Source organism: Protomyctophum parallelum (assembly GCF_964188405.1).
Source record: "Protomyctophum parallelum genome assembly, chromosome: 5".
NCBI lineage: Eukaryota > Metazoa > Chordata > Actinopteri > Myctophiformes > Myctophidae > Protomyctophum > Protomyctophum parallelum.
This window is the reverse complement of record NC_139702.1, coordinates 15,420,465-15,432,381: the sequence shown is the minus strand read 5'-3', so window position 1 is coordinate 15,432,381 and position 11,917 is coordinate 15,420,465. Positions and strand designations below refer to the sequence as shown.

The following is an 11,917-nucleotide window of genomic DNA, read 5'->3' as shown; positions in this document are numbered from 1 at the left end:
CACCTTTTATCTTTTATTTTTTCATAATTTAATTAATATTCAAAGTGTTCTACAGAATGACATCATCAGTAACATCATCATTACTGCAGTGTTTAACCCATTCATGGCGGGAATCCCTTTTGGTGTTTTAAGCATCGTGTTATGCTCAATATGCTTTAGCTGTTGCAAAATAGCAGATCTACAAGCTCATAGCGCGGCACCGAGTGCCGCACTATGAGCTTGTAGGTCAGTTTTTCTTTCTTTCTTTACAAATGATAAATAATAAATAATAAATAAATAAATACAAAAAAAAATTAATAATACATTTTGGCGGTGAAGGTAGTTTAAAAATAGTTACATTTGATGGTTATTAGTGGACTAATAGTTTATTAGTGGAGCGTAACGTACACTCATTATAATAATGTAAATTAATCTCTATGGATATTAATATATGTGGAGCGTCATCATGCTAACTGTTGCTACTAGTGCTCCCTCTACAGGTCAGGCATGGCATTGCAGCGTCGTTGCAGAGGCACAGAGAGAGAGAGAGAGAGACACAGAGAGAGAGAGAGAGAGAGAGAGAGAGCACCCAGAGGTTGCTGCTGTCATCTACTTCCTGTTGACTCGTAGAGGTCCCGGCCAATCACAGAGCTCGGTCAGCCACACATGGTCATGTAGAGCCACTGTAGACACAACACCAAATATGGTCATGTAGAGGAGTGGTCCCCACACCGCTCAACCTTCTTTTTGTCCACACAGTCACATGCATGACATGAGTCACATGACACAGCCTAGTGACGAGTGGTTTTGTTTGTGAGTGGAGCGGCTGTTGCACTCAGACTCAACTACATACATGTGTTCAGCGGAGCGGCTGTTGCACTCAGACTCAACTACATACATGTGTTCAGCGGAGCGGCTGTTGCACTCAGACTCAACTACATGCATGGGTTCAGCTTGTTTACGTTTGGTTTCCATTGTGTGTATAATTCTACTTTGTTGCGCGGCGGCATGGCCGATCTACAAGCTCACAACACGTCACGCTGTGACATGTTGTGAGCTTGTAGATCTGCTCTAATTCTGCGGCGCAGGCCTGCACGTCGGGTGCGATGTGCGCCGCTGATGATGCGGCCAGGCAGGTTCAGAGCCCCAGAGGGGGACAACAGGGCGTGCGTGCGTGCGTGCGTGCGTGCATGTGTGCGTGCGTGTGTGCGTGCGTGCGTACCTCAGTGATGTTAAGTTGTGCCGTCCCAGTTTTCTCCCGATCTAACTGTTGAAATGCCTCTGAAAAAAGAAACATTAAAAACATACATCAGCCTAGAATCCAACATACATGTACCCTGAATCAGCCTAGAATCCAACATACATGTACCCTGAATCAGCCTAGAATCCAACATACATGTACCCTGAATCAGCCTAGAATCCAACATACATGTACCCTGAATAAGCCTAGAATCCAACAACATACAACTACAGCTGTGGGTGTGGCTTCAGTTCAGGTGGATCACCACCCATCACCACCCACCAGGCAAACATAAAAACAACATTTTAACAAATACTGTACACTTTTTTGAAAAAGTTCTTCCTCCTTATATTATAATACCTGATGATCATGTTTTAGGGTGGAAAAAAATCACGGCTCTCTCTCTCTTTAACTTGTAATAAACCAGTATCTAACTAGTACCAGTAATTAACTACTAATAAACCAGTATCTAACTAGTACCAGTAATTAACTAGTAACTATTACCAGTAATAAACCAGTAGCTAACTAGTAACTAGTACCATTAATAAACCAGTATCTAACTAGTACCAGTAATAAACCAGTAACTAGTTAGTAACTATTACCAAACCATGTACAACCCAGATTCGGCACAAACAAGGGTCTAATTTATTTTCGCTCCTATGCCACCAAAATGTGTAACGCCCTACCAACAGTCATTAAGACATGCGAATCCCTTGACTCCTTCAAAACCACTCTCAAAGGGCACCTACGGACGGCTGCAATTCGAAACTGGCCCCTGTAAAATCTGGAACCGCCCTTTTCCCCTCACTGTATATGTTTCTTTTCCCTTTTTGCTTCCTTTATGATGAAATCCTGTTCTGTTCTTTAACTATATAGAAGTGTATATTTGTACGTCTCTAAATGTTTTGATGAATTGAACAAGGTGGACCCTGTTAAACAAGTGTAATGCTTTTATTGGGTCGTCCACTCACAGTTAACAGTCTTTGTATTGAGTTTGTGCTTGAAATGTACTGTTATTCTGCAAACTGTTAATAAATATTTCAATCAATAAAAAAATAAAAAAACAGTAATAAAGCAGTAATTAACCAGTATCTAACTAGTACCAGTAATTAACCAGTGATTAACTAGTACCAGTACTAAACCAGTACTTAACTAGTACCAGTAATAAACCAGTACTTACTGAACATGGCCTCCAGTTTCACCAGGCAGCAGGTGAAGTTGTCAAAGTCGATGGTTTCTCCGTCAGAATATCTGGCAACCAGCATCTGGTACAGTCTGTTGTTGAGCTTAAACCCTGAAAAACACACACATATCTGGCAACCAGCATCTGGTACAGTCTGTTGTTGAGCTTAAACCCTGAAAAACACACACATATCTGGCAACCAGCATCTGGTACAGTCTGTTGTTGAGCTTAAACCCTGAAAAACACACACATATCTGGCAACCAGCATCTGGTACAGTCTGGTGTTGAGCTTAAACCCTGAAAAACACACACATATCTGGCAACCAGCATCTGGTACAGTCTGTTGTTGAGCTTAAACCCTGAAAAACACACACATATCTGGCAACCAGCATCTGGTACAGTCTGTTGTTGAGCTTAAACCCTGAAAAACACACACATATCTGGCAACCAGCATCTGGTACAGTCTGTTGTTGAGCTTAAACCCTGAAAAACACACACATATCTGGCAACCAGCATCTGGTACAGTCTGTTGTTGAGCTTAAACCCTGAAAAACACACACATATCTGGCAACCAGCATCTGGTACAGTCTGTTGTTGAGCTTAAACCCTGAAAAACATACACATATCTGGCAACCAGCATCTGGTACAGTCTGTTGTTGAGCTTAAACCCTGAAAAACACACACATATCTGGCAACCAGCATCCTTAAAAACACACATCTGGCAACCAGCATCCTTAAAAACACATATCTGGCAACCAGCATCCTTAAAAACACACATCTGGCAACCAGCATCCTTAAAAACACATATCTGGCAACCAGCATCCTCAAAAACACATATCTGGCAACCAGCATCCTTAAAAACACATCTGGCAACCAGCATTCTCAAAAACACACATCTGGCAACCAGCATCCTTAAAAACACATATCTGGCACAGTGGCGGAACAACATTGGCCCGGGCCGGGGTGTGAGCCTCACCGAACCTGACCTAACTCTCAACAGCACCCCCCCCGACGGAAAAAAAAAACATTTACGCAAACAGTTGCTGCTAATTTGAGAGAGGAGTTGTGTGTGAGGAGCTGATCACAGTCACAGATAGAGGGAAAGTGCTATATTTTGCCTATTATATTTATGCTATATATTATTGATCGCGCCTGTGTCTGTGACATTGCGCAGCAGTGCACACACGAGAGAGAGAGAGAGAGACGTAGAGAGAGAGAGAGAGAGAGAGACGTAGAGAGAGAGAGAGAGAGAGAGAGACGTAGAGAGAGAGAGAGGTGCGTGCGTCAGTGTGTTAAAAAATAAATAGGCTACTACTCATCTTTGTGTTCTGTTTCACCTTCTGAGTGATCGCACACAGGGAAAAGAAACAAGAAGGGGTTTAGAATCTAAACAGTCCGTTGTGGACAAAAGGAAGTTATCCACACATATGCACTCCTAAATCCTCACAGAGTGATTAGCCTACTAATGAGTGACAGGTGCTGCACTTTTGGAGCGTGGCTGAGGATGTCTGTTGGAGAGAGTGTGAAGCCCGACACACACCGTCTGCGACCGTCTGCGGCGCGGCGCGTTGCCGTGCGGCGCCGCCTGGAAAATAGAACTGGGTTCTATCGGCGCGCCAGGCGCCGCGGCGCAACGCGGCGGACGGAGCCGGTGTGCGTTAGGTTCATTGAAAATAATGGAGGCGGCTGTGTCCGCGCCGCGCGGCGGACGCAGCCGGTGTGTGGTGGGCTTGAGACAGACTCCACGGTGCTTGTACAGTCCAGCGCAGTACATTCTCATCAGACATGATATTTTGCTTAAGTGTAGGCTATTACATAGGCTATATAAGCTCTGTATCTGGTTAATTGCGGGATTCGCGGGGGTTTTATCAGGTTTTATCTGATGGTTTTATCAGTCGTGAGTGACTGTGTAAAAAATCGTCAATCGGTCAGCTGACAGCCCGGGCCCTCAGGAGGTCCGGGCCGGGGTGTGACCACCCCCCCTACACCCCCGCTAGCTCCGCCCCTGATCTGGCAACCAGCATCCTTCAAAACACACATCTGGCAACCAGCATCCATACATTCTGAAAATGCACACACGCACACGCACACGCACATGCACACACACACACACACACACACACACACACACACACACACACACACACACACACACACACACACACACACACACACACACACACACACACACACACACACACACACACACACACACACTTACCAGCGTTCTCCAGAGCCAGTCTCATCTCGTAGGAACTCATACATCCAGATTTATCCAGATCGTACTCCCTGAATACTCCCTAGAAGTAACGGAGTACATTTACTCTGATTACTACTCAAACAGACACAGGACTCCATCTTGCGCCACCCTTAAACCTTATTCCTAAACTTATCCCTTATCCCTAAACTTATTTGCCATTTTTTTACTATTTTGAAAATCATTTTAAAATAGTTCAACTAGCAGATCTACATCTACTACGTTGTGAGCTTGTAGATCAGCTATTTTAACTATTTAAAAAAGATTTTTTTAAATAGTAAAAAATGGCGAATAAGTTTAGGGATGAGGTTTAAGCGGTGGCGCCAGATATAGCCCAGAGTTAAAGCATTAAAAAAGTGGACAATTTGAGTAAAACGTGTGAAACTGCTCATAATAATATTAGTTGTGTTTTTGTTCTGCTGCGACATGTGTATTTCATATACGTAGCTTATTTTACATTGTTCTATGTATATTTACATTGAACGTGGGCATGCGGTGGCTGAACGGTTTGCGGAGCGGTCTTGATATCGGAATGTCGCTAGTTCGTATCCCCGGACCGGCACGTTAAAATGACCACCGCTGAAGTGCCCTTGAGCAAGGCATTGAACCCCTACCATGAAATGTTCTATGAGCAGGGCCTGGCTGTAAACAAGTTATTGAGCTTAGTCCAGTTACCCTGGGTAAACATAGTACCTTTGCTTTCCTTTTATGTGTGTGGGTGAGTGGGTGTTCGCGTGTGTGCGTGTGTGTGTGTGTGTGTGTGTGTGCGTGCGTGTCTCACCAGCCATTTCCTGATTTTGTTCCACAGAACCTGAAACTCAATCAGTCCCAGCCTCGCACTGCCGTCTTTCTAACACACACTGTTAAAGAAATACACAATATGTACTACAAACTGTTAAAGAAATACACAATATGTACTACACACTGTTAAAGAAATACACAATATGTACTACACACTGTTAAATAAATACACAATATGTACTACACACTGTTAAAGAAATGCACAATATGTACTACACACTGTTAAAGAAATACACAATATGTACTACACTGATGTACAAATACACAATATGTACTACACTAGGGCTGTCTTTTTTGTCTCTTTGCCTTGTGGCATGGCCTCCCTGCCCTGCCATATTATTCACTCATATACGCAGCGAATTTACTTAGTAATAACTCGTATTTTCTATCTTTTTGTGTTAAGTTTGAGCCACAGGTTTTCACCGCACCATGCCACGCCGGCGCATGCGCACCATATACCTCCATATAACTCCATATACCTAGTATAATTGATGCCTTACAGGGGGGCTGTCTTTTTTAATTTTTTAAGGGATTGAAGTCTTTATTTAGCCTAATACACCTTTTGAACTCTGAGCCAAACGTGACTGGTGACGACTAACTTGATAGCCCAGACCATCCCCCGTTTTGCCACCTTGTTTACTGACTGGCAAGAAAAATGCCCTATATCAGAACACATTCCATTAATTCAAAGTGGTTGAGTACACATGTATACGTAAAATGATTCCACTTCATGAATAAAACCCTAACCCTAACAATATAATTTTAAGTATTTCAATAAAATACAAGTTGTACTTCAGGGGGTTTTCAAGTGAAATATTTTGGGTCTTAAAATATTCAGGCTTTTCTAGAGAGAAGGAATGTGTAATGGACATTCTTTCGTAGGCAGCTGCCCACATGGTCTTCAGTCTTGTTTATCATTTTATTTTGCAGACTAGATGTGGAATTCCACCTTTAGGCATTGTAGGAAGAGGATGACACGTTTCCACCAGTACCGGTCCAGTTGGTGTGGATGAAGTGGCCAGGCTTGGACAGCAGCTCATACGTGTGTGCTCCAAAGTAATCCCTCTGGGCCTGGAGAAGGTTAGCTGGAAGCACAGCATGTCTATACCCATCATAGAAGGAAAGTGCTGTGGTGAAACAGGGCATGGGGATGCCATGCTGGACGCCTGTGCTCACGGTCCTGCGCCATGACTCCTGGCACTCTCGTACTGCATTAGTGAAGAAGTGGTCCAGCAGCAGGTTCTGAAGGTCACGGTCCCTGTCGAACGCCTCCTTGATCTTCCCCAGGAAGACACTTCTGATGATGCACCCTCCCCTCCACATCAGAGCGATGGCACCGTAGTTAAGGCTCCAGCCAAACTCCTTGGCTGCCTGTCTCAGTAGCATGAAGCCTTGGGCATAGGAGATTATCTTGGAAGCATAGAGGGCCTTTCTGATGTCCTCCAGGAAGGTAGTCTTGCTACCACTGAACTTCATTCCCTGGGGCCCAGACAGGCTCTTGCTGGCCTGCACTCTCTCATCCTTCAGAGAAGACAGACATCTCGCAAAGACAGCCTCCCCAATCAAGGTGACAGGTGTGCCATACTCCAAGGCTGAGATGGCAGTCCACTTCCCTGTCCCCTTCTGTCCGGCACTGTCGCAGATCTTTGGAAGTAGATGTTCCCCATCACAGTCCTTGTACTTCAGGATATTGGCTGTGATCTCAATGAGGAAGGAGTCCAATTCTGTCTTGTTCCAGTTGTCGAAAGTCTTTGCCATTTCATCATGGTCCATGCCCAGGACATCTTTCATCAAGTGGTAGGCCTCACAGCAGAGCTGCATGTCTCCATACTCAATACCATTGTGAACCATCTTCACAAAGTGACCTGCACCCCCGTCACCCACCCAATCACAACATGGTGATGTTCCGACTTTGGCAGCAATGCCCTGGAAGATGTCCTTTATGTGTGGCCAGGCTTCTATATGTCCTCCTGGCATCAGTGAAGGTCCATAGCGTGCACCTTCCTCTCCACCACTGACTCCACTGCCCACAAATAGTAGATCTTTCTCCTTCAGACTCCTACACCGCCGTCTTGTGTCTCTGTATTCAGAGTTGCCCCCATCAATGACGATGTCCCCAGTCTAAAGAAGAGGAACCAGTTTATCGATTTGAAGACGAACAGCAGACCCATTGTGTGTGTATATACATATATAGAGTGTTCCTACTCTATATATGGTCATAAAGTGTTCCTACTCTATATATGGTCATAAAGTGTTCCTACTCTATATATGGTCATAAAGTGTTCCTACTCTATATATGGTCATGAAGTGTTCCTACTCTATATATGGTCATGAAGTGTTCCTACTCTATATATGGTCATGAAGTGTTCCTACTCTATATATGGTCATGAAGTGTTCCTACTCTATATATGGTCACCCTATGGCCAGTAATAAGGGTAACTGTCCATAGGGTGACCATATATCAGGTCAGAGTAATAGTAATAGTAATAAGGGTAATAAGGTAATACGGATACGTCCATCAGGCTGACCATCATGTATTATAAGTAATAAGTAATCAGAGTAATAAGGATACATCCATCAGGCTGACCATGATGTAATATAAGTAATAAGTAATCAGAGTAATAAGGATACATCCATCAGGCTGACCATGGCTCTGCAGGACTCCATGCTGAAACCATCCGTCTGCAGATCTCTGTCTGTAATAGTACATCAGAAATACTTATTACTACGTCAGAAATACTTATTAGTACATCAGAAATACATTATAACATAGTAAATAGTAGTATTAATTCTCCCTCACATATTTGTTTGTCATGTCATTATTGTGCTGGCATTCAAAGCAACCAAAGGTATGGCTCCCCCATATCTTCAAAGTCTGATCAAACCCTACAAACCCTTCCCAGCGCTCAGATCAGCCGACGCAGGGAAGCTGGAAGTACCTTCACTTTGACGGATCGCGAGAGATTTTACATACATGGCTTTCACTTCCGGGTTCACGACATTGGGGGTAATTCTCAGCTTAAAACAAAAGCTCAGAATGGAAAGACCTCGGCAGGGCAAAATAAATAACTTATGAACGAATAAATATCAAGTCAATGTTTAAATAATAATATATATGTTATTAATAATAATAAACAGAACTCACGTTTGGTCACGACTCTGTTGAGAACCGTCCTTAACTCTCTGACACTGATCTCCATGTCCTGACAGACAGACAGACAGACAGACCAAGATGTAGAAGACGTTTTTAGAATCTGATCTCAGGTCAGAATGGGTTAACAAAACAACAACTGATGTGTCAGGATAGCACAGTAGGTACAGTAGGACTCATGTCTTTGTAACACAAGGTCATGGTTTCAAATCTGGGCACAGAAAACTCAGCCTATGACACTGTGCAAAAAGCATGGAATACGGATGTGTATATTACAGGAAACTCCCATTAAACTTTCCAACAAACTCCGGTAAACTCCAGAATTGTACCACAATCACACCTGTATATTACCGTATATTAACTGTATATTACCGTATATTAACTGTATATGCTGCTAAACTTGTGGTTTACGGGCAAAATACAGTGCCCATATTTGCCCGAGTCTTCAGGATGTATACGTTTAAACGGATATGAATTAGAATATCATGATGATGACAACATGATGATGTCTGACATCATGATGATGACATGATGATGATGATGATGACTCACATCTCCAGAGAGCTGAGCGAACATGGCTCTGAAAGAATCATCGATGTCGCACTCTGTCACCTCCTGGTGGACAAAACATTACACTTTATGGTGGTGAAAACAACTCGTGAAAACAACTCGTCTGTGTGTGTGTGTGTGTGTGTCTGTGTGTCTGTGTGTGTGTGTGTGTCTGTGTGTGTGTGTGTGTGTGTGTGTCTGTGTGTGTGTGTGTGTGTGTGTGTGTGTGTGTATGTGTGTGTGTGTGTGTGTGTGTGTGTGTGTGTGTGTGTGTGTGTGTGTATGTGTCTATGTGTGTGTGTGTGTGTGTGTGTGTGTGTGAGATCAAAGATCGTCATGGTTACCTCTTCCTCCAGGTTAGCAACGATATCGTCATCTAGTTCCCTGTTGCACACGCACGCACGCACACGCACGCACGCGCGCACACACACACACACACACACACACACACACACACACACACACACACACACACACACACACCAGGAATTAATACACACTTCACGGCCCGCCAGCATAATTGACTAAATCAACTGTAGATTTAAAAGCTAATGATATTTACTTTTAGTCGACTAAAACTAGATTAAAGTAAAAAAACAAAAACAGACTGAAACTAAATGGAATTTTATCCCAAAGACCAAAAAGACTCAAATTAAAACTAAACTTAAACTAAAACTAGTCTGGCGTTGCCAACTGTGGACTCTCGCAATGTTCAAATGCTTCCATCATACAGTCTGGAGCAACGGAAGCTCTGATCGTGAGTCAAATATAAATTCTTCCGTCATACAGTCTGGAGCAACGGAAGCTCTGATCATGAGTTAAATATAAATGCTTCCGTCGTACAGTCTGGAGCAACGGAAGCTCTGATCATGAGTAAAATATAAATGCTTCCGTCATACAGTCTGGAGCAACGGAAGCTCTGATCATGAGTTAAATATAAATGCTTCCGTCGTACAGTCTGGAGCAACGGAAGCTCTGATCATGAGTAAAATATAAATGCTTCCGTCGTACAGTCTGGAGCAACGGAAGCTCTGATTATGAGTAACATATAAATGCTTCCATCATACAGTCTGGAGCAACGGAAGCTTTGATCATGAGTAAAATATAAATGCTTCCGTCATACAGTCTAGAGCAACGGAAGCTCTGATCATGAGTTAAATATAAATGCTTCCGTCGTACAGTCTGGAGCAACGGAAGCTCTGATCATGAGTAAAATATAAATGCTTCCGTCATACAGTCTGGAGCAACGGAAGCTCTGATTATGAGTAAAATATAAATGCTTCCGTCATACAGTCTGGAGCAACGGAAGCTCTGATCATGAAACCACTCACTGGGCCTCCTGCTGGTTGAGGTAACATTAATAAACCACTCACTGCGCCCCCTGCTGGGGGAGTTAATAACATTAATAAACCACTCACTGGGCCCCCTGCTGGGGGAGTTAATAACATTAATAAACCACTCACTGCGCCCCTGCTGGGTGAGTTAATAACATTAATAAACCACTCACAGCGCCTCCTGCTGGGTGAGTTAACATTAATAAACCACTCACTGCGCCTCCTGCTGCTTCTCGGTGAAAACGCGCAGGACGAAGTCCGCCTCCTTGCCGGGTTCAAAGGTCGACGGCACCACCAGGTACTCGCCGGGCGGGAGGCGGAGCCTAGCGCTGACCTCACGCAGGTTGATGAAGCTCTCGGAGCGAGCGACTGAACCGTGGCGGAGGAAGAAGTCCTTCTTTAGGTGGACGCTCTGAACGCCGCGATACTGGAGAGGAGAGGAGAGGTTCCATAGGGTTTGGAGAGGAGAGGAGAGGAGAGGAGAGGAGAGGAGAGGAGAGGAGAGGAGAGGAGAGGAGAGGAGAGGAGAGGAGAGGAGAGGAGAGGAGAGGAGAGGAGAGGAGAGGAGAGGAGAGGAGAGGAGAGGAGAGGAGAGGAGAGGAGAGGAGAGGAGAGGAGAGGAGAGGAGAGGAGAGGAGAGGAGAGGATCCATAGGGTTTAATAGAGATAGAGAGAGGGGAGGGGATGCAGGTGGGCAGTTAATTTTTAGTGCCCCGCGCACGCGCACACGCATGAGCACACACACACACACACACACGCACAGCACACAGAACTCACCTCTTCAGGAATCTGTGGAGTAGAAGACAGACATTATGTTTGTACCTCTTACACAGCGAAGCCGATGGTCAACATATCCTGTATGTATAAAACTAAACCCAAGCGTTTAGGTTATAAACTGTTTTAAACACATATTTGTAACACTTTTTAAACATGTCACAGTGTTTAGATTATAAACAGAAGAACATGTTTAATCGCCCGTAACACTTTTTAAACACATAAACGTGTTTAGTTTTTACAATCAAAGTCAGTCATATATGTGTTTAGAATTTGAACACTAGGTGTTCTCGTGAGGTGTTTGAGTGAACTCGTGTTCTACTGTATTTTATGACCATTAATAAACATTTGGCATTTTATTATTACACACATGGTGTTTAGGTTTAAACCCGTCACATGTTCCAGGGATTTACAGTGTAGTAGTATAGTATATTTAATGTTTATTTTTATTTTTATATATATATTTTTTTTATCCCACGATTTTGTAACCCATTTTTCACCCCTGTGTCAATCATCTAATGTGATCCTGGGCTCTACACACCCTCCACCAACCTAGTCCCCATATATGGGGGACAAGGGGAGAGCAACGGACTTGAACTCATGCTTCCTTCATGCCTGAGTGTCCAAGTTGCTCCTTTACACCTGAAAG

General features: G+C 43.8%; 2 protein-coding genes across 3 annotated transcripts in view; both read right to left on the bottom strand.

The window, feature by feature from the left end:
• Positions 1-11,917, bottom strand: part of LOC310859448 (calpain-1 catalytic subunit-like) — a 27,283-nt gene continuing 15,366 nt past the window's right edge. For both annotated transcript variants that reach the window (XM_083765990.1, XM_083765991.1), the window contains 11 exons: positions 11,272-11,283; positions 10,710-10,921; positions 9,505-9,544; positions 9,164-9,226; positions 8,606-8,663; positions 8,092-8,156; positions 5,441-5,509; positions 4,624-4,702; positions 2,400-2,513; positions 1,202-1,260; positions 1-662 (listed from right to left, as the gene is read on the bottom strand). In XM_083765990.1, the coding sequence (XP_083622116.1) occupies positions 636-662; positions 1,202-1,260; positions 2,400-2,513; positions 4,624-4,702; positions 5,441-5,509; positions 8,092-8,156; positions 8,606-8,663; positions 9,164-9,226; positions 9,505-9,544; positions 10,710-10,921; positions 11,272-11,283 (798 nt within the window). In that variant the 3' untranslated portion in view covers positions 1-635. The remainder of the gene's footprint in view (positions 663-1,201; positions 1,261-2,399; positions 2,514-4,623; positions 4,703-5,440; positions 5,510-8,091; positions 8,157-8,605; positions 8,664-9,163; positions 9,227-9,504; positions 9,545-10,709; positions 10,922-11,271; positions 11,284-11,917) is intronic.
• LOC310859457 (6-phosphogluconate dehydrogenase, decarboxylating-like) lies at positions 6,291-7,602 on the bottom strand. The gene has a single exon (XM_083766007.1). It carries the CDS (start codon positions 7,435-7,437, stop codon positions 6,412-6,414), a length of 1,026 nt encoding a protein of 341 aa, XP_083622133.1. The 5' UTR covers positions 7,438-7,602; the 3' UTR covers positions 6,291-6,411.